The 21566-nt window shown below is 43.1% G+C and overlaps 1 protein-coding gene and 1 long non-coding RNA gene across 2 annotated transcripts in view; one reads left to right on the plus strand and one right to left on the minus strand.

Annotated features, from left to right (window-relative positions):
* Window positions 1-2106: 2106 nt before the first annotated feature.
* On the plus strand, window positions 2107-16969 carry LOC144494844 (uncharacterized). The gene is made up of 3 exons (XR_013498160.1): window positions 2107-2216; window positions 14628-14721; window positions 16846-16969. It is a non-coding gene; the product is annotated as an uncharacterized LOC144494844 (long non-coding RNA).
* A 215-nt stretch (window positions 16970-17184) lies between these two features.
* Window positions 17185-21566, minus strand: part of scarb2c (scavenger receptor class B, member 2c) — a 58183-nt gene continuing 53801 nt past the window's right edge. The window contains exon 12 of the mRNA XM_078214251.1: window positions 17185-18707. Coding sequence (XP_078070377.1) covers window positions 18666-18707 — 42 coding nt within the window. The 3' untranslated portion in view covers window positions 17185-18665. The remainder of the gene's footprint in view (window positions 18708-21566) is intronic.

The raw sequence follows: 21566 nt of genomic DNA on the forward strand, positions 1-21566 counted from the left end.
CAAGTTTCTCCAATCTCTCCTCATAGCTAATGCCCTCCATACCAGGCAACATCCTGGTAAATCTTTTCTGTACCCTCTCCAAAGCCTCCACATCCTTCTGGTAGTGTGGCAACCAGAATTGAACACTATATTCCAAGTACGCCCTAACTAAGGTTCTATAAAGCTGCAACATGACTGGCCAATTTTTAAACTCAATGCGCCAGCCAATGAAGGCAAGCATGTTGTATGTCGTCTTGACTACCTTCTCCACCTGCGCTGCCATTTTCAGTGACCTGTGTACCTGTACACCCAGATTCCTCCGCCTATCAGTACTCTTAAGGGTTCTGCCATTTACTGTATATTTCCTATCTTTATTAGACCTTCCAAATGCATTACCTCACATTTGTCCGGATTAAACTCCATCTGCCACCTCTTCTCCCAAGCCTCCAACTGATCTATATCCTGCTGTATCCTCTGATGGTCCTCATCGCTATCCGCAAATCCACCAACCCTTTGTGTCATCAGCAAACTTACTAATCAAACCAGTTACATTTTCTTCCAAATCATTTATATATATTACAAACAGTAAAGGTCCCAGCACTGATCCCTGAGGAACGCCACTTGTCACAGCCCTTCATTCAGAAACACACTCTTCCACTGCTACCCTCTGTCTTCTATGACCGAGTCAGTTCTGTATCCACTTTGCTAGCATGATCCCATGCGACTTCACCTTCTGCACCAGTCTGCCATGAGGGACCTTGTCAAAGGCCTTACTGAAATCCATGTAGACGACATCCACTGCCCTATCCTCATCAATCATCTTCATCACTTCCTCGAAAAACTCAATCAAATTAGTGAGACACGACCTCCCCTCCACAAAACCATGTTGCCTCTTGCTAATATGTCCACTTATTTCCAAGTGGGAGTAAATCCTGTCTCGAAGAATCCTCTCCAATAATTTCCCTACCACTGATGTAAGGCTCACCGGTCTGTAATTACCTGGATTATTCTTGCTACCCTTCTTAAACAGAGGAACAACATTGGCTATTCTCCAATCCTCTGGGACCTCCTCTGGGACCTCTCACTCACCTGATGAAGGGGCAGCGCTCCGAAAGCTAGTGGCTTGTGCTGCCAAATAAACCTGTTGGACTTTAACCTGGTGTTGTGAGACATCTTACTGTTTGTACCTCCCCTGTAGCCTGTGAGGGTACAAAGATTTCTCTCAAGGCCCCAGCAATTTCCTCCCTTGCCTCTCTCAGTGTTTTATTAGTATCTCAGCCGTGACTGGAGATTCCCAGGAAGGCTGTGGAAAAACTTTAGGGATGTCCTCAAAGCATTCCGAAAGAGGTCAAACATCCCCACACTCCTGGGAGACAAAAATAGAAAAAAGCTGGAAAATCTCAGGAGGTCTGACAGCATCTGTGGAGAGAGAGTAGAGCCTGGTTGGAGTTCGGTTGAGGATCAGTCTGACTCCAAAGGCCCTATTCTCTCTCCAGAGCTGCTGTCATGAGGCGGTTGGAGGTGGTGAAAAGCACTGTGGAAAAATGCCGGGTTTTTTTCTATGAAAAGAAATGTACAAGCACTGGTTTGAAACAGAAATTAATGAATGAATGAAAGGAACATTATCCCTTTGATTTTCTTACGACAATGGGGCTTTTCCTATAAAACTAAACGAATGAGGATTGGTTATATGAAAAATCATTTCCTTCATAGATAAACAAATCCATTTATTCATATTGTTTCCTTCTCTTAAGCTCACTGAAAAGTAATGTAAATGTATATAAACGTGAAAATACTTGTTTGAAGTCGATTGCAAATCCCCTACGGGCTGAAATCCAGATTTATAAACTATAGTTCCCCGTGTAAAGTTACCCCAGTTTGTAAAGATGTTATGAAATTTCTTCACAAGTGGATCACGCAGTTACAACTCGAATCAATCCTGTGATACCGCAGATGCTGCTCGGGCTCGCTCATACTTGAGCTCTCGTGAAGAATAAATAATAAATAACTACATGCAGAACTTTCCCAGACTATCTGCTCTCCTGTTCACTGACCGCCAACCTGCCTTCACGTTGATCAGGTGACACAGCGCAGTGTAGCCAATAAATAGTTGAAAATTGTCCATGCACGCGTGCACAGACCTGAGAACCTGGACCAAAGGGGCTGGCACCATGAGGGCTCAGCTGAACCAGGCGCTTGCGATCACAGGGATACTTTTATTAGTCTGCAGCATTACGGTAAGGAACTTGTTCATTAAACATTAATACCATGAAAAATTGAAGGTGTTACGGAAAAATGATTCATTTTAATTGTCGTCCATCTAGAAGGGAAAACCAGTTCAAAATGGTCAAATCCCAAGAATACTGGAGTTCTGGGTTAAGGTGTGCAAGATCAAATCAGACAATGTTTACTGCTAGCCTTCATTTCCAAATTTTCTCCCTTTTGGTTTCCCACCTTATAACAATTTAGAAACGCCTGATGAATAAAACGCACAGTACACAGCAGGAAAACGAGATGTGGCTCATCAAGGTTACATTTGGTCAGATATGAAAATTCTACGTGGGTCCCAGCAAGTTCTGCTTGCAGTTGAGTAGAATGTTGCTGGCCCGCTAAAAATAGTGCAAATTGATGTTTTTAAGGTGTTAAGAATTAATTCACATTCTTGCAAAGTCCCATATATACAGATCGCAAAAATAGTCCCATATATACAGATCGCAAAAATACAAGTAACTTACAATGTAAGATACACCCAGGAAGCCACTCTCCATCTAATCTTCTCGATACCAGACACGTTTTGCATTTAAGTGAAGTCCAAAGAATACAATGCCGCTTTAACAGCAGAATTTTAGCGGAAACCTTCAGTTTCAAGCACATAGGACATACTTTCCCGATTGCACCCAAAGTGAAACTCTATCCAGAGATATTTAGAACAAAGAACAATACAGCACAGGAACAGGCCCTTCGGCCCTCCAAGCCCACGCCGCTCCCTGGTCCAAACTAGACCATTCTTTTGTATCCCTCCATTCCCACTCCGTTCATGTGGCTATCTAGATAAGTCTTAAACGTTCCCAGTGTGTCCGCCTCCACCACCTTGCCTGGCAGCGCATTCCAGGCCCCCACCACCCTCTGTGTAAAATATGTCCTTCTGATATCTGTGTTAAACCTCCCCCCCCTTCACCTTGAACCTATGACCCCTTGTGAACGTCACCACCGACCTGGGGAAAAGCTTCCCACCGTTCACCCTATCAATGCCTTTCATAATTTTATACACCTCTATTAAGTCTCCCCATATCCTCCGTCTTTCCAGGGAGAACAACCCCAGTTTACCCAATCTCTCCTCATAACTAAGCCCCTCCATACCAGGCAACATCCTGGTAAACCTCCTCTGTACTCTCTCCAAAGCCTCCACGTCCTTCTGGTAGTGTGGCGACCAGAACTGGACGCAGTATTCCAAATGCGGCCGAACCAACGTTCTATACATCTGCAACATCAGACCCCAACTTTTATACTCTATGCCCCTCCTATAAAGGCAAGCATGCCATATGCCTTCTTCACCACCTTCTCCACCTGTGACGTCACCTTCAAGGATCTGTGGACTTGCACACCCAGGTCCCTCTGCGTATCTACACCCTTTATGGTTCTGCCATTTATCGTATAGCTCCTCCCTACATTATTTCTACCAAAATGCATCACTTCGCATTTATCAGGATTGAACTCCATCTGCCAATTCTTTGCCCAAATTTCCAGCCTATCTATATCCTTCTGTAGCCTCTGACAATGCTCCTCACTATCTGCAAGTCCTGCCAATTTTGTGTCATCCACAAACTTACTGATCACCCCAGTTACACCTTCTTCCAGATCGTTTATATAAATCACAAACAGCAGAGGTCCCAATATACAGAGCCCTGCAGAACACCACTAGTCACAGGCCTCCAGCCGGAAAAAGACCCTTCCACTACCACCCTCTGTCTTCTGTGACCAAGCCAGTTCTCCACCCATCTAGCCACCTCCCCCTTTATCCCATGAGATCCAACCTTTTGTACCAGCCTACCATGAGGGACTTAAATAACTGAAAAGCTAACAACCGCTCTCCATGTGTAGAATTCCTAACTTCAAAATGGGAGACCAGACATAACATTTTTAAAAAGCAAAATACCGCAGAAGCAGGATATATGAAATAAAAATTGTGGGACTACTCAAGCAGGCCTGGTAGCATCTGTGGGGAGAGAAAGTGTTAACGTTTCATACCTTACCAGACCTATTGAGGAATTAACAGCATTTTCTGCTTTTATCACATCGTCTTACAATCTATACAAGCACTGACAAACTATTGCTTTATTAAAAATTGACCCACAGTACAAACAGAGCAGTTTCATGAAATAAAAAAATAAAACGGATGCCAAATTTAAATTTCAACATGTCCTTCCTGTCCACTAAAGTGGACATTTCAAGATGCAACCAAAGCAGGGATTTAAAGTGCAGTTGTCTAGTTTAGACACTTGCAATGAAGACAGCATTATAGATGCTACTGAACTTGGTTCACATTCAATGCATGCCATTTATTAGAGCCAATGTATTTTACCATTGCACTAACGAGACATGCAAGACACTTTGCTCAGTTGTTAATGGATTCTTTAAGGATGGTAAATATTCTAACAATGTTTTTGTTCTCTACTCAATCCAAATAATTGATTCAGATCCATAAACAAATCAAACTTTAATCTTAATTATTCCAGTCCTTATCCTAATATTTTAACTAACCGTGTATGCATTAAGACCTGACTGCTTAATCAAGGGAGATAGGTTATATGTGCCAGGCAGTAGCAATATGAGGTTATACCTTTAAACATACAGAAAAGTTCAACTCATTCCAGAGGTGTAATCAAACAGAAATAAACTCCAGCCAAAAGGAGCAAATGTTAGGAGGCAAGGTTTAGTCAGAGATTAGTACAAGGATGGATATTAAAGGGAGAGAGAGTTTGGGTGAAAGAATCATAGAATCCCTACAGTGCAGGAGAAGGCCATTTGGCCCATCAAGCCTGCACTGACAACAATCCCACCCAGGCCCTATGTATCCACCCCGGAACCCCATGTATTTACCCTTCTAATCTCTATGACACTAAAGGGCAATTTAGCATGCCCAATCCACCTAACCCACACATCTTTAGACTGTGGGAGGAAACCAAAGTGCCTGGAGGAAACCCACGCAGACACAGGGACAATATACAAACTCCGCACAGACAGTGACCCAAGCTGGGAATCGAACCCTGGACCCTGGCACTGTGGGACAGCAATGCTAACCACTGTGCCACTGTGGGGTGGAGCATTGCAGGGACATAGGAAGGGGAAAATCCATGGAGATTTGAATGCCATGATGAAAATTTTTAATGGGGGGAGGTAGGATAAAGAAGGAACTGTAAGTTAAGGAGTGATGGATAAGTGTGACTTGGTATAGGATAGCATACAGACCAAATTTTGGATAAGCTGGTTTAAAGGATGTGAACGCATCAAAATAGTTGGGTGAGGAGATGGCGAAGACATGGATAAATGTCACGGTGCTACCTCAGCATCAGGGACCCAGGTTCAATTCTGGCCTTGAATGACTGTGAAATTTGCACATTCTCCCCATGTCACTGTGTGCGCTCCAGTTTCATCCCACAGTCCAAAGACGTGCAGGTTAGTTGGATTGGCTATGCTAAATTGTCCCTTAGAGTCCCAAGATGTATAGGTTAGGGTGATTAGCAGGATAAATATGTGGGGCTATGGGGATAGGACCTCTAATGTAAAGAAACAGAAGGGAAATGAGACAAAAATGGACACGAAGAAATTGAACAGAACCAAAAGCCTGATGGAAGAGGTAGACTTTAAGGCAAGGTCAAAAAGGTGGAAGGGTTGAGGGATAAAATGCCAAAGCATTGAGCATATACAGTTGAAGATCTGGCTACCAAAGGAGGGGAATTTCTTTTTAAAAAACCATCCCTTCCTCCTTGATTGTTTTCCTTTTTTTAAAAAAAATTTCCATCTTTCAAATAGATTAAATCAACAATAAATTAATCATCTTATTAAGCATATTGTCGAGAGATGAGAATCAGATCAACATTTCTTTGACCATCACAAGGCTTCCTATATGAAATATCAATTAGATAAAATATGTAAAATAAAAATTCTCAAACTGGCCTACTGGACGGAAAGGCAACAGTCTGTGGCCTTGCCAAGTTTATCATTCGCTCCATTTACATAAACTCAATGATACGACTCATCATTTGGATTCCTCAAATACAAAACAATGTTTCATCATGTTTTCATGGAAAACATTTATTTAACCAGATAAATTAAAATATTTGCCAACCAGGATTGCAACACAAAGATCTGATAAATGGCCATAATCTGTTGACTAGTTTCCAGTAACAGATGTGCAGAGTATTTCTTAAATGGTAAGACACTAGAAAATACAGATGTACAAAAGGTGTCCTTCCATCAGTCACTGAAGACTAACATGCAGGTACAGCAAGCTATTAGAAAGGCTAATGGAATGTTAACCTTTATCACAAGAGAATTTGAGTACAGGAATAATGAGGACTTGCTTCAATTGTAGAGGAGCTTGGTTACACCGCACCTGGAGTAGTGTGCGCAGTTTTGGTCCCCTTACCTCAAAGGATATTAGTTCCATCGAGGGAGTGCAACAAAGATTCACCAGACTTGTTCAGTCTTGTGAAGAGAGATTGGGCAAACTGGGCCTGTATTCTCAAGAGTTTAAGAATGAAAAATGATCTAATTGAAACTTACAAAATACTTAACGGAATAGACAAGGTAGATACAGGTAAGATGTTTCCAGTGGTTGGAGAGTCTAGAACCAGGGGGCACAATTTCAAAACAAGATGCCACTTAGAGTCATAGAGGTTTACAGCATGGAAACAGGCCTTTCAGTCCAACTTGTCCCTGTCACTTAGAACCAGGATGAGGTGGCACGGTAGCTCAGTGGTTAGCACTGCTGCTTCACAGCTCCAGGGACCTGGGTTCGATTCCCAGCTTGGGTCACTGTCTGTGTGGAGTTTGCACATTCTCCTCGTGTCTGCGTGGGTTTCCTCCGGGTGCTCCGGTTTCCTCCCACAGTCCAAAGATGTGTGGGTTAGGTTGATTGGCTATGCTAAAAATTGCCCCTTAGAGTCCTGAAATGCGTAGGTTAGAGAGATTAGCAGGTAAATATGTAGGGATATGGGGATAGGGCCTGGGTGGGATTGTGGTTGGTGCAGACTCGATGGACCGAATGACCTCCTTCTGCACTGTAAGGTTTCTATGATTCTATGAAATTTCTTTACACGGAGGCATGTGAATCTTTGGAATTCGCTACCCCAGAGGGCTGTGGAAGTTCAGTCATTCAGCATATTTAAGATAGAGATCGATAGATTTCTGATTAACAGTAACAAAGGGTTATGCATCCCAGGGTACTAAAAGAGATAGAACATAGAACATTACAGCGCAGTACAGGCCCTTCGGCCCTCGATGTTGCGCCGACCAGTGGTACCAATCTAAAGCCCCTCTAATCTACACTATTCCAATATCATCCATGTGTTTATCCAATAACCACTTGAACGCTCTCAACGTTGACGAGTCCACTACTGCTGCAGGCAGGGCATTCCACGCCCTTACTACTCTCTGAGTAAAGAACCTACCTCTAACATCTGTCCTATATCTCTCACCCCTCAATTTAAAGCTATGTCCCCTCGTGCTAGCCAACACCATCCGAGGAAAAAGGCTCGCACTATCCACCCTATCTAATCCTCTGATCATCTTGTATGCCTCTATTAAGTCACCTCTTAACCTTCTTCTCTCTAACGAAAACAACCTCAAGCCCCTCAGCCTTTCCTCATACGATTTTCCCACCATACCAGGCAACATCCTGGTAAATCTCCTCTGCACCCTTTCCAACACTTCCACATCTTTCCTATAATATGGCGACCAGAACTGTACGCAATACTCCAAATGCGGCCGCACCAGAGTTTTGTACAGTTGCAGCATGACCTCCTGGCTCCGAAACTCAATCCCTCTCCCAATAAAAGCTAACACACCGTACGCCTTCTTAACAACCCTATCAACCTGGGTGCCAACTTTCAGGGATCTATGCACATGGACACCCAGATCCCTCTGTTCATCCACACTACCAAGTATCTTACCATTAGCCCAGTACTCTGTATTCCTGTTACTCCTTCCAAAGTGAATCACCTCACACTTTTCCGCATTAAACTCCATTTGCCACCTCTCAGCCCAGCTCTGCAGCTTATCTATGTCCCTTTGTAACCTGTCACTTCCCTCCGCACTGTCTACAACTCCACCGACTTTAGTGTCATCCGCAAATTTACTAATCCATCCTTCCACGCCCTCATCCAAGTCATTAATAAAAATGACAAACAGCAGTGGCCCCAAACAGAACCTTGCGGTACACCACTAGTAACTGAACTCCAGGATGAATATTTCCCATCAACCACCACCCTTTGTTTTCTTATAGCTAGCCAATTCCTGATCCAAACCACTAAATCAGCCTCAATCCCATGTGTCCGTACTTTCTGCAAAAGCTTACCATGGGGAACCTTATCAAACACTTTGCTGAAATCCATATACACCACATCAACCGCTTTACCCTCATCCACCTCTTTGGTCACCTTCTCAAAGAACTCTAAGGTTGTGAGGCACGACCTACCCTTCACAAAACCGTGCTGACTATCCCTAATCAAATTATTCCTTTCTAGGTGATTATAAATCCTATCTCTTATAATCCTTTCCAATACTTTGCCCACAACAGAAGTAAGGCTCACCGGTCTATAATTACCAGGGTTGTCCCCTTCACGAGGGGTCATAGGTTCAAGGTGAAGGGGGGGAGGTTTAACACAGATATCAGAAGGACATATTTTACACAGAGGGTCGTGGGGGCCTGGAATGTGTTGCCGGGCAAGGTGGTGGAGGCGGACACACTGGGAACATTTAAGACTTATCTAGACAGCTATATGAACGGAGTGGGAATGGAGCGATACAAAAGAGTGGTCTAGTTTGGACCAGGGAGTGGCGCGAGCTAATTGTTCTTTGTTTCTCGTTTCAAGGCTTCATTCTATGATCATCTTGCTGGTGCCAGTACAGAGCGAGACTGCGGATAGTTGGGAACCTGTCTCGGGGGCAGGGAATTCAGATGGTGTTCGTAAAGCAGAAGTGGAAATGAATAGGGTTGGGAAGCATTTTCTGATCAGGGCCAGTGTGATCTCCTGGACTCGTTTCGATCGCCTCAGGGGGTCGGAGAGGAATTTCCCAGATTTTTTTTTCCCCATATTGGCCCTGGGGTTTTCACTCTGGGTTTTCGCCTCTCCCTGGAGATCACATGGTCTGGAATGGGGGGGTGGGGGTGAGTTAATAGGTTGTGATGAACAAAGCATCGTAGCTGTGAGGGACTGCTCGGTGGATAGGATATTAGGATGTAGATAGGCTGGAAAATTGGGCGGGGATCCTGGATTCAGGATTCAATCCTGGACCGGGGAGCGGCGTGGGCTTGGAGGGCCGAAGGGCCTGTTCCTGTGCTGTATTGTTCTTTGTTCTTTGTTCCCCTTCTTGAACAAGGGGACAACATTTGCTATCCTCCAGTCTTCTGGCACTGTTCCTGTAGACAATGACGACCCAAAGATCAAAGCCAAAGGCTCTGCAATCTCCTCTCTAGCCTCCCAGAGAATCCTAGGATAAATCCCATCCGGCCCAGGGGACTTATCTATTTTTACCCTTTCCAGAATTGCTAACACCTCTTCCTTATGAACATCAATACCATCCAGTCCAGCAGCCTGCATCTCAGTACTCCCCTCAACAACACTGTCCCTCTCCAGTGTGAATACCGACGAAAAATATTCATTTAGTGCCTCTCCTATCTCTTCAGACTCCACGCACAACTTCCCACTCCTTGACTGGCCCTAATCTTACCCTAGTCATTCTTTTACTCCTGACATACCTATAGAAAGCATTAGGGTTTTCCTTGATCCTACCTGCCAAAGACTTCTCATGTCCCCTCCTGGCTCTTCTTAACTCTCTCTTTAGGTCCTTCCTGGCTAACTTGTAACTCTCAAGCGCCCTAACTGAGCCTTCACGTCTCATCTTAACATAAGTCTCCTTCTTCCTCGTCACAAGAGATTCAACCTCCTTAGTAAACCACGGTTCCCTCACACGTCTGCTTCCTCCCTGCCTGACAGGTACATATTTATCAAGGACGCGTAGTAGCTGTTCCTTGAACAAGTTCCACATTACAATTGTGCCCATCCCCTGCAATTTCCTTCCCCAACCTATGCCAGCTAAATCTCGCCTAATCGCATCATAATTTCCTTTCCCCCAGCTATAACTCTTGCCCTTTGGTATATACCTATCCTTTTCCATTGCTAAAGTAAACGTAACCGAATTGTGGTCACTGTCACCAAAGTGCTCACCTACCGCCAAATCTAACACCTGGCCAGGTTCATTACCCAGTACCAAATCCAATGTGGCCTCGCCTCTTGTTGGTCTATCTACATACTGCGTCCGGAAGCCTTCCTGCACACACTGGACAAAAACCGACCCCTCTAAAGTACTCGAACTATAGCTTTTCCAGTCAATATTTGTAAAGTTAAAGTCCCCCAGTACAACTACCCTGTTACTTTCGCTCCTATCCAGAATCATCTTTGCAATCTTTTCCTCTTCATCTCTGGAACTTTTCGGAGGTCTATAAAAAACTCCCAACAGGGTGACCTTTCCTTTCCTGTTTCTAACCTCAGCCCAAACTAGGTGGCAGGAGAAATAGCAAATATCCTAGTGGTATTACCAAACTTCGCTGGACTCTGGTGGGTTCCCGCAGATTGGAAAACAGCAAATGTGATGCCACTGTTTAAAAAGTTAGACAAAAGGCGGGTAACTATAGGCCGGTTAGCTAAACTTCTGTAGTAGGGAAAATGCTTGAATCTATCATCAAGGAAAAAATAGTGAGACATCTGGATACAAATTGTCCCATTGGTAAGACGCAGCATGGGTTCATGAAGGGATGGTCATGTTTGACTAATTTGGTGGAATTCTTTGAGAACATTACATGTGCAGTGGACAATGGGGAACCTGTGGATGTGGTGTATCTGGATTTCCAGAAGGCATTTGACAAGGTGCCGCACCAAAGACTGCTACATAAGATAAAGATGCACAGTGTTATGGGTAATGTATTAGCATGGATAGAGAGTTGGTTAACTAACAGAAAGCAAAGAGTGGGAGTAAATGGGTGTTTTTCTGGTTGGCGATCAGTGACTAGTGGTGTGCCTCAGGGATCAGTGTTGGGACCGCAATTGTTTATGATTTACAAAGATGATTTGGAGTTGGGGACCAAGTGTAGTGTGTCAAAATTCGCAGATGACACTAAGATGGGTAGAAGAGCAAAGTGTGCAGAGGACGCTGAAAGTCTGCAAAGGGATATAGATAGTCTAAGTGAGTGGGCGAGGGTCTGGCAGATGGAGTACAATGTTGGTAAATGTGAGGTTATCCATTTTGGCAAGAATAACAACAAAATGGACTATTATTTAAATTTTAAAAAATTGCAGCATGCTACTGTGCTGAGGGACCTGGGTATCCTTGTGCATGAATTGCAAAAAGTTGGTTTACAGGTTGCAGCAGATAATTAAGGTGGTAAATGGAATTTTGTCCTTCATTGATAAAGGGATGGAGTTTAAAAACAACGAGATTATGTTGCAGCTGTATAAGGTGCTGGTGAGGTCACATCTGGAGTACTGTGTACAGTTTTGGTCTCCTTACTTGAGAAAGGATATTCTGGCACTGGAGAGGGTGCAGAGATTCACTAGGTTGATTCCGGAGTTGAGAGGGTTGGCTTATGAGGAGAGACTGAGTAGACTGGGGCTATACTCATTAGAATTCAGAAGAATGAGGGGAGATTTTATAGAAACACAAGATTATGAAGGGAATAGATAAGATAGCAGGGAAGTTGTTTCCACTGGCAGGTGAAACTAGAACAAGGGGGCATAGCCTCAAAATAAGGGGAAGCAGATTTAGGACTGAGTTGAGGAGGAACTTCTTCACACAAAGAGTTGTGAATTTGTGGAATTCCCTGCCCAGTGAAGCAGTTGAGGCTACCTCATTGAATGTTTTTAAGACAAGGATAAAGTTTTGAACAGTAAAGGAATTAAGGGTTATGGTGAGCAGGCGGGTAAGTCCACGAAAAGATCAGCCATGATCTTATTGAATGGCGGAGCAGGCTCGAGGGGCTAGATGGCCTACTCCTGCTCCTAGTTCTTATGCCCTTATGTTCTATGGATAGTGGGTGAATGATAGTGCTGTTATTCAGAGCAGCACTCCGAAAGCTAGTGGCTTTTGCTACCAAATAAACCTGTTGGACTTTAACCTGGTGTTGTGAGACTTCTTACTAGTGGGTGAAAGGCATTGAAGTGTCCGATCAGCCATGATCGTATTGAATGACAGAGCAGGCTCAATAGGCTGAATGGCCTACTCTTGTTTCTATATTCTATGATTTCTCAACACCGTTGAAAATAAAAGCAACCATTCGACAGAAAAAAATGTTGTGACAAATTCTGATTGCAGGAATGGTGTTTAAACCTAAAATAATGCAATTGAAAAGGGAGGCGTACGTTAAATCCAGGCAACTGAAAACAGATGGAGCTCTGGAGGAATAGAGAGAGAGTAGGAAAGAACTCAAACGGGGAGTTAGAAGGGCAAAAAGAGGTCACGAGATGTTCTTGGCAGGCAGGATTAAGGAGAATCCTAAGGCATTCTATTCATACGTTAGGAACAGAAGAGTTGTCAGGGAGAAAATCGGACCTCTCAGGGACAAAGGAGGGGAATTATGCTTAGAACTCAAGGGAATAGGGGAGATCCTAAATGAATACTTTGCATCAGTATTCATGAAGGAGAGGGACGTGTTAACCGGGAGTGTCTCGGAGGGAGGTGTTGACCCGTTAGAGAAAATCTCCATTACAAGGGAGGAAGTGTTAGGTTTTTTAGGGAACATTAAAACTGACAAAACCCCAGGGCCTGATGGCATCTATCCTGGACTGCTCAGGGAGACGAGAGATGAAATTGCTGGGCCTCTGACGGAAATCTTTGTCGCTTCTTTGGACACAGGTGAGGTCCCTGAGGATTGGAAGATAGCGAATGTGGTCCTGTTGTTTAAGAAGGGTAGCAGGGATAACCTGGGAAATTATAGGCCGGTGAGCTTGACGTCCGCGGTAGGGAAGTTGTTGGAGAGGATTCTTAGAGACAGGATGTATGTGCATTTAGAACGGAACAATCTCATTAGTGACAGACAGCATGGTTTTGTAAGAGGGAGGTCGTGCCTTACAAATTTGGAGGAGTTTTTTGAGGAAGTGACAAAAACGGTTGACGAAGGGCCGTGGATGTCATCTATATGGATTTCAGTAAGGCATTTGACAAAGTCCCTCATGGCAGGTTGGTTAAGAAGGTTAAGGCTCATGGGGTACAAGGAGAAGTGGCTAGATGGGTGGAGAACTGGCTTGGCCATAGGAGTCAGAGGGTAGCGGTCGAAGGATCTTTTTCCGGCTGGAGGTCTGTGACCAGTGGTGTTCCGCAGGGCTCTGTACTGGGACCTCTGCTATTTGTGATATACATAAATGATTTGGAAGAAGGTGTAACTGGTGTTATCAGCAAGTTTGCGGATGACACAAAGATGGCTGGACTTGCGGATAGTGATGAGCATTGTCGGGCAATACAGCAGGATATAGATAGGCTGGAAAATTGGGGGGAGGTGGCAGATGGATTTTAATCCAGATAAATGCGAAGTGATGTATTTTGGATGAAATAATGTAGGGAGGAATTATACAATAAATGGCAGAGCCATCAAGAGTATAGAAACACAGAGGGACCTAGGTGTGCAAGTCCACAAATCCTTGAAGGTGGCAGCACAGGTGAAGGTGGTGAAGAAGGCATATGGTATGCTTGCCTTTATAGGACAGGGTATAGAGTATAAAAGCTGGAGTCTGATGATGCAGCTGTATAGAACGCTGGTTAGGCCACATTTGGAGTACTGCGTCCAGTTCTGGTCACCGCACTACCAGAAGGACGTGGAGGCATTGGAGAGAGTGCAGAGAAGGTTTACCAGGATGTTGCCTGGTATGGAGGGTCTTAGCTATGAGGAGAGATTGGGTAAACTGGGCTTGTTCTCCCTGGAAAGACGGAAAACGAGGGGAGATCTGATAGAGGTGTACAAGATTATGAAGGGGATAGATAGGGTGAACGTGGGCAGCTTTTTCCCAGATCAGAAGTGACGATCACGCGGGGTCACAGGCTCAAGGTGAGAGGGGCGAAGTATAACTCAGATATTAGAGGGATGTTTTTTTTTACACAGTGGCGGGGGCCTGGAATGCGCTGCCAAGTAGGGTGGTGGAGGCAGACACGCTGACATCGTTTTAGGTTTACCTGGATAGTCACATGAGCAGCCTGGGAATGGAGGGATACCAACGATTGGTCTAGTTGGACCAAGGAGCGGCACAGGCTTGGAGGGCCGAAGGGCCTGTTGCTGTGCTGTACTGTTCTTTGTTCTTTGAAAGTTTACCAGAGTTTATCTGAATAGGGAAATTGTGTTAAATTGGCACTAAAGCCTGTTCATTGTAATTATTTTTTAGGTCCAGTTATCTCCAGTTTTCACCAACCAGAGGCCATTAGTTCAGCGGATTAAGAGATCGATATTTTGGCGCTGGATCACTCAGAGACCCATTGGTGCGACTTGCAGAATGAACTCTGAATGTATCACCAATTACTGTGAAACTCAGGATACGTGCGTATTCCATTATTATTCCAAGGCATCCAAATAGTTTAAGTTTTAAAGTTTATTTATTAGTGTCACAAGTAGTCTTGCATTAACACTGCAATTAAGTTACTGTGAAAATCCCCTAGTCGCCACACTCTGGCACCTGTTGGATGCACTGAGGGAGAATTTAGCATGGCCAAAGCACCTAACTAGCACGCCTTTCGGACTGTGGGAGGAAACCGGAGCACCCGGCGGAAACCCATGCAGACACAGGGAGAACGTGCATACTCCCCACAGACCGTGACCCGAGCCAGGAATTAAACCCGGGTCCCTGGTGCTGTTAGGCAGCAGTGCTGACCACCGTGCCGCCCATGTCTAAATAGAATTTTCCAAAGACTCTGAGAAACCTCAGCTTTAACCTATACATAATTTACAAAATGTAACTTTAGAATTGCAAACTGAATAACAATTTTGCTAATAAGTTAATTTCAATACATAATCAGGCAGGTTTAGAAGATTTTTTCTTGGCTTCTCTATGATGCAATATGGGGGAAATCGGCAGAAAATGCTGAATGACACAAGCAATTTCTTTCTTCTCAGAGCAGGTCAAAACAGTGAAGACCCAATGGTTTAACTGGCCTAATTTTTTTCTAGATAATAACAGATCAACTGTGAAGGTCCAGCAGATTATTATTTGCTTCTTTTCAGATTCTGGAATAGAGAAAACTCTTGTTGATTAAACAGTTACTGTTTGTAGCAAAGAAAATAGCAAAATGTCACGTGTAGTCACAGAGTATAGTGATTTAGATCTACAAGGATTTAATACCAAGTACCAAAAGCTATCCTTCAACTTTCTTATGGGCTGAAGGGTTACAGGAATCAATTTTCTCAGGTTATCATCGAATCCCTACAGTGCAGAAGGAGCTTATTTGGCTCCGAGTCTGCACCAACACTTCATCAGCGCTTCTTACCCAAGCCCTATCCCCCGTAATCTTTCATTTAACCCACTAATCACCCTAACATACACATCTTGGGACATTAAGGGGCAAATTAATATGGCCAATCCTACTAATCTGTACATCTTTCGACTATGGGTGGAAACCGGAGCACCCGGAGGAAACTCACACAGACACAGGGAGAACGTGCAAACTCCACAACAGTCACCAAAGGCTGGAATCGAAACCAGGTCAACAGCGTTGAGGCAGCAGTGTTAAACACCATGCCACCCTAAAAAGTGTTCCTGCATAGATCTACCCTGATACTATATAGCAGCTTGATGCAAGCAAGCAAGCAACAGCACTTTTGCTCAGCTAAGGCACTGTAGATTGCAGTTCTCCACTTCAGTCACACCCATCTTGGGTAAGGGAATGGTACGCATTGAATGCAACTCGGAATTTGTAAAACTCTAGACGTTTGTACGTCTGATTTAGAGTCCTTTAACAGCCTGAGGTCGATTTTTTTGTTAGTGTCACAAGTAGGCTTATATTAACACTGCAATGAAGTTACTGTGAAAATCCCCTAGTCGCCACACTCGTGCTTGTTCAGGTACACAGAGGGAGAATTTAGCATGGCCAATGCACCTAACCAGCACGTCTTTTGGACTGTGGGATGAAACCGGAGCACATGGAGGAAACCCATGCAGACACAGGGAGAATGTGCAGACTCTGCAGAGTCACCTAATCTGGGAATCAAACCACCACCTCTTACATTCTGTTGGATACCACATTTCCTTATTTTTCCTTCCTACATTTATAGATGAGTAAATACTCCAATAAAACATAGATGTGCAGATTGGGTGGGTTGGTAATGCTAAATTGCCCCTGAATGTCCAAAGATATGCAGGTTAGATGGATTAGCCATAGCAAAATATGCCAGGTTATGGGATAGGCTGGGGTAAATTGGGCTTTTGGAGAGTCAGTGCAGACTCGATGTGCCGAATAGCCTCCTTCTGCACTTCAGGGATTCTATGGTTCTAAATGCGAGATACGCACGGGATCATCGATTGCTGGGTAGCCATAAGAAATACATGGAACAGATTCAAATATGATATCAACCAATACAAATTGTGAATATTAATGTCTTTGTCTTAATAGGACTGCACTTTGTTCATTACAAACGTTCCCGGCCTGAACCAGCATTGGGCATGCAAGTCCATCATTGGCATTTTGAGGTAAAGGACCTCTGAAACTACACACTTCTTATCCTGCAGAAAGTGATTCTCAGCTGCAAAACCATTTCACTTCACTGAGGGTCAAAGAAACATCTGATGACCTCAGAAAAAGAATGGTGACTTAATAAAACCATCTCAGACCACTGAGAATGAGAGATTCTAGCACATGCTGTGGAAAATGCTGATTTACTACAACCCACCAACATAGATCTGTGTTGTAAAATTGTATAAACATTTTATAAATGATTAAAATGTACAAATTGAATCGCATATTTTATTAATATTTTGGAAATAACATTGCAATTACAGATATTTTACAGTGCCAAATGGGTCAGTCAGGTCATAAAATGTTTGGAGTGTGTGTTTAAAAAAACCCAAGAGCATTATCTAAAACACTTTAATCCATATAAAAATATACAAGAATGCACTATTTGTTAACGTATTCAAATGTCTAGCATACAGGAAAGTAATGGCACTCCAAATGGACACATTTGTGGTTGATTTCCTGGAATTGTGTTGGTATTTTGGACAGTGCTTTGCAGCACATCATTGGCCTGAACCCAGAAAGCTAATTTCAGAAAACTAACCGTGACATGCAATTGGTCAGGATGGTTCCTGGCATAGATTCAAGGATGGATGTTAACTTGGGTATAAACCAACCAAAGTGGACCAAGAGTTTTAACAACTGCCACAAAGTGTTGGTTTGATGCATAGGACACCTTGGATCCATAAATTCCTTCAGCTCATGCACTAAGTTTTGGTACACCATTATTCATTGCTAAAACCATCAACATTGCGCAAAATATGCCAATGTCACTTTTAATACTAACTTGTCTAAAATCCCACCTCTGGATTCATTTGAATACTATCACAGGGACAAAGGGAGGAATGCTTGCAAAACAAGATGTCTTTCCTCCTATCTCTTTTACTTTTAACTTAAGTCTGAAATGAGTCCAGATTCATATGTATAGCAGACAAATACTGTTTGGCATAGATGCTCTCATGTAATTTTGACCACGTTCATCCACTATTTTTCCACCCAAATCCATACACCATTTGGCATTGCTCGACTGCAATGTAATTTTGTCTAATATTATAAGGTGCAGACATTTTTTTTAAAAAATCAAGTGTTTCAGTCTACATGGTAAGTGCAAGATAAATATATCAAGTGCAGAAGAAAGAAAAGGATGTGTCAGAGTAAGTGCTTTCACACTTGAAAAAACTGGATGTCTCAGAACAGAGGAAATCACCCAAGCCTATAACCATTATTCTAAGTTAAATATGCTAAATTACATACACTCCAATATATACACAAAAATATTCCTTTGAAACCACACAAGAGTGTTATGTACAACACCTACTTTAGTACACTTAATCAGAACTCATGTGGATCATAAGCAAAGGTTTAGTTACAAAAGACTGCTCAGTCTTTACAGACTGAAGTCACAGTAGTCAATGTTACAGAAATGCAGTGAGTAATTCCATTTAAAATTATCACATCATTAAAAATGTTTAGATGCTCCATTTGGTACTCTGTAATATTCTCTCAAGGTAGGATTTTACAAGTTCAGTCTTGAAAAATTATTGACTTCAGTAACACAGAATTTGACATTTTAGGGAACAAATTGTGCTCAATGAGACTTTGAAACCAGCTGTGCAACTCTAGAAAATGGAGAAGAAAACAAACATGCATCCTTTGCATCGCTGCTCTCAATCAGGGTGCAGAAACACTGGCATAGAGTTTCAAGATGGTTTCAACAGGGGTGCCCTTTCTGCCTCTGATGCCTGTTTAAAAAAAAAAGTTTCATTATAAAAACATAAGGATATAGCAAGAAAAGACGGCATCATAGATTGCTCCAACATAAGCTCCTGAGGAAGATAAATCTTTGGTTTAATATTTGAATATAGATGCTGATTAAAAACAAACCCTCATCTTTATTCCCTCAGGTTCAAGGCACGCAACTGATTTTTCCACCTATCAGCTGATCTGGTCAGACTACATTAGGCCTTGCCAGAACTCCTTATTCCAAGATCTACTGCGAAAGCAAAGATAACTCAACTTCTTTCTCCAATCACGTTCTTAAACCCCCCTCTCCCTAACTCCACCCTTGCCTCTAACAAGTGGAATGAAATCTCAGATTTATCAGTCACTAACATATATATCCATTTAGCACCCATCTTTATCTTGCCCAACAAGCCCAACTTTCCCCAAGCTCACCCATGTCCAGACCCCCCAAACCCATTTCTCCAGTCCTGGACGCCCAGAAGAACCTTAAAGATTGCAGCATAGCAGCTTTGATGGGAAGTTCAGTATTGAAGGAGGTTCAACTCAGCCTGCCCAATATTTTTATTTAATCACAGAATCTTACATTGCAGAAGGCGGCTACTTGGCCCATCGAGTCTGAATCGACCACAACCCCACCCAGGTCCTATCCCCATAACCCCATGCAATTACTCTAGCTAGTCCCCCTAACATTAAGGGGCAATTTAGCATAGCCAATCCACCTAACTTGCACATCTTTGGACTGTGGGAGGAAACCGCAGACACGGGGAGAATATGCAAACTCCACACGGTGACCCAAGCCGGGAATCGAACCCAGGTCCCTGGAGCTGTGAGGCAGCAGTGCTACCGACTGCCACCGTGTCGCCCCGAGTAGCAGCAGAGAATTATTCATTTATTATTCTACCATGTAACTTTACAGTTAATTTCTCAATTCCAGTTACTAAGATTCCATCAACCATTACCAGCAAAAACAGATTAGCTCATTACTCATCTAACTGATGTGTGAGAGACATTTCTGTATACCAAGTGGCTGTCATGTCACATTCAGCCACTGACTAAAAATAATTGAGGGATGTAAAATGCTTTGAGGTGCTTGAGAACCATTATGCACAATACAAATTCTTTTGTTTCCTTGCAATGCAACTTCACCAATATTGGCCCATAACCCAAACTGCACAAGGTACTCCTGACTGTTTTACAATAAAGTCATCTCTTCTCATTTGCATTGCATTCCTTTGCTGATGTAAATGGATGATTTGTTGGTCATCTCACTACAGCCAGACTGGTCAAGGCAGTTTTTGCATATTTCAGTCTAATTTTCAAGTGAGTTATAATTATGTTTAATAGCTATGCATAAAAATTATTAGGGTTTTGCAGCTTCCAACGTGTGAAAACATCTCTAATCTATTAAGAACAAGAAAATCAAGTCAAGTTTGTCTTTATTGCTGCTTCTAATTATGATGGCAATTTTAACTATCAACCTATCTTGCATAAAACTAAACCAAAAGTGACAGACCATATTAAGGTCCAAAATGCAATCTACCAAATTCTGGAAACTGCTAAACCCGGATTTTCTTTTAATGTAACTTTTAAATATAATTATAACAAACTTGAAATTTATACTATCGCCTGATATTAAAATGCTCATTTTAACCTGAATTGCCCAACAGAAACCAGGCGGGCAGGCAGTTAATATGGGCCATACATCCTATCTTATCTTGCCTTTTCTGAAAGCATTTTAAGAACATAACATAACTAGGAGCAGGAGTAGGCCATTTGGCCCCTTGAGCCTGCTCCGCCATTCAATAAGATCATGGCTGATCTTTTCGTGGACTCAGCTCCACTTACCCGCCTGCTCACCATAACCCTTAATTCCTTTACTGTTCAAAGATTTATCTATCATTGCCTTAAAAACATTCAATGAAGTAGCCTCAACTGCTGCACTGGGCAGGGAATTCCACAGATTCACAACCCTTTGTGTGAAGACGTTCCTCCTCAACTCAGTCCTAAATCTGCTCCCTCTTATTTTGAGGCCATGCCCCCTAGGTCTAGTTTCACCCGCCAGTGGAAACAACTTCCCTGCTTCTATCTTATCTATTCCCTTCATAATCTTACATGTTTCCATAAAATCTCCCCTCATTCTTCAGAATTCCAATGAGTATAGTCTCAGTCTCTCCTCATAAGCCAACCCTCTCAACTCCAGAATCAACCTAGTGAATCTCCTCTGCACTCCCTCCAGTGCCAGTATATCCTCTCAAGTAAGGAGACCAAAACTGTACACAGTACTCCAGGTGTGGCCTCACCAGCACCTTATACAGCTGCAATATAACCTCGCTGTTTTTAAACTCCATCTCTCTAGCAATAAAGGACAAATTTCTATTTGCCTTCTTAATTACCTGCTGCACCTACAAACCAACTCCTTGGGATTCCTGCACAAGGACACCCAGATCCCTCTGCACAGCAGTATGCTGCAATTTTTTACCATTTAAATAATAGTCCATTTTGCTGTTATTCCTACCAAATGGATGACCTCACATTTACCAACATTGTACTCCATCTGCCAGACCCTCGCCCACTCACTTAGACTATCCATATCCCTTTGCAGACTTTCAGCGTCCTCTGCACACCTTGCTCTGCTACCCATCTTAGTGTTATCTGCGAATTTTGGCACACTACACTTGGTCCCCAACTCCAAATCATCTGTGTAAATCGTAAACAATTGCAGTCCCAACACTGATCCCTGAGGCACACCACTAGTCACTGATCACCAACCAGAAAAACACCCATTTACCCCCACTCTTTGCTTTGTTAGTTAACCAATCCTCTATCCATGCGAATACATTAACCGTATCACTGTGCAC

Source organism: Mustelus asterias, chromosome 1 (assembly GCF_964213995.1).
Source record: "Mustelus asterias chromosome 1, sMusAst1.hap1.1, whole genome shotgun sequence".
Classification (NCBI taxonomy): Eukaryota; Metazoa; Chordata; class Chondrichthyes; order Carcharhiniformes; family Triakidae; genus Mustelus; species Mustelus asterias.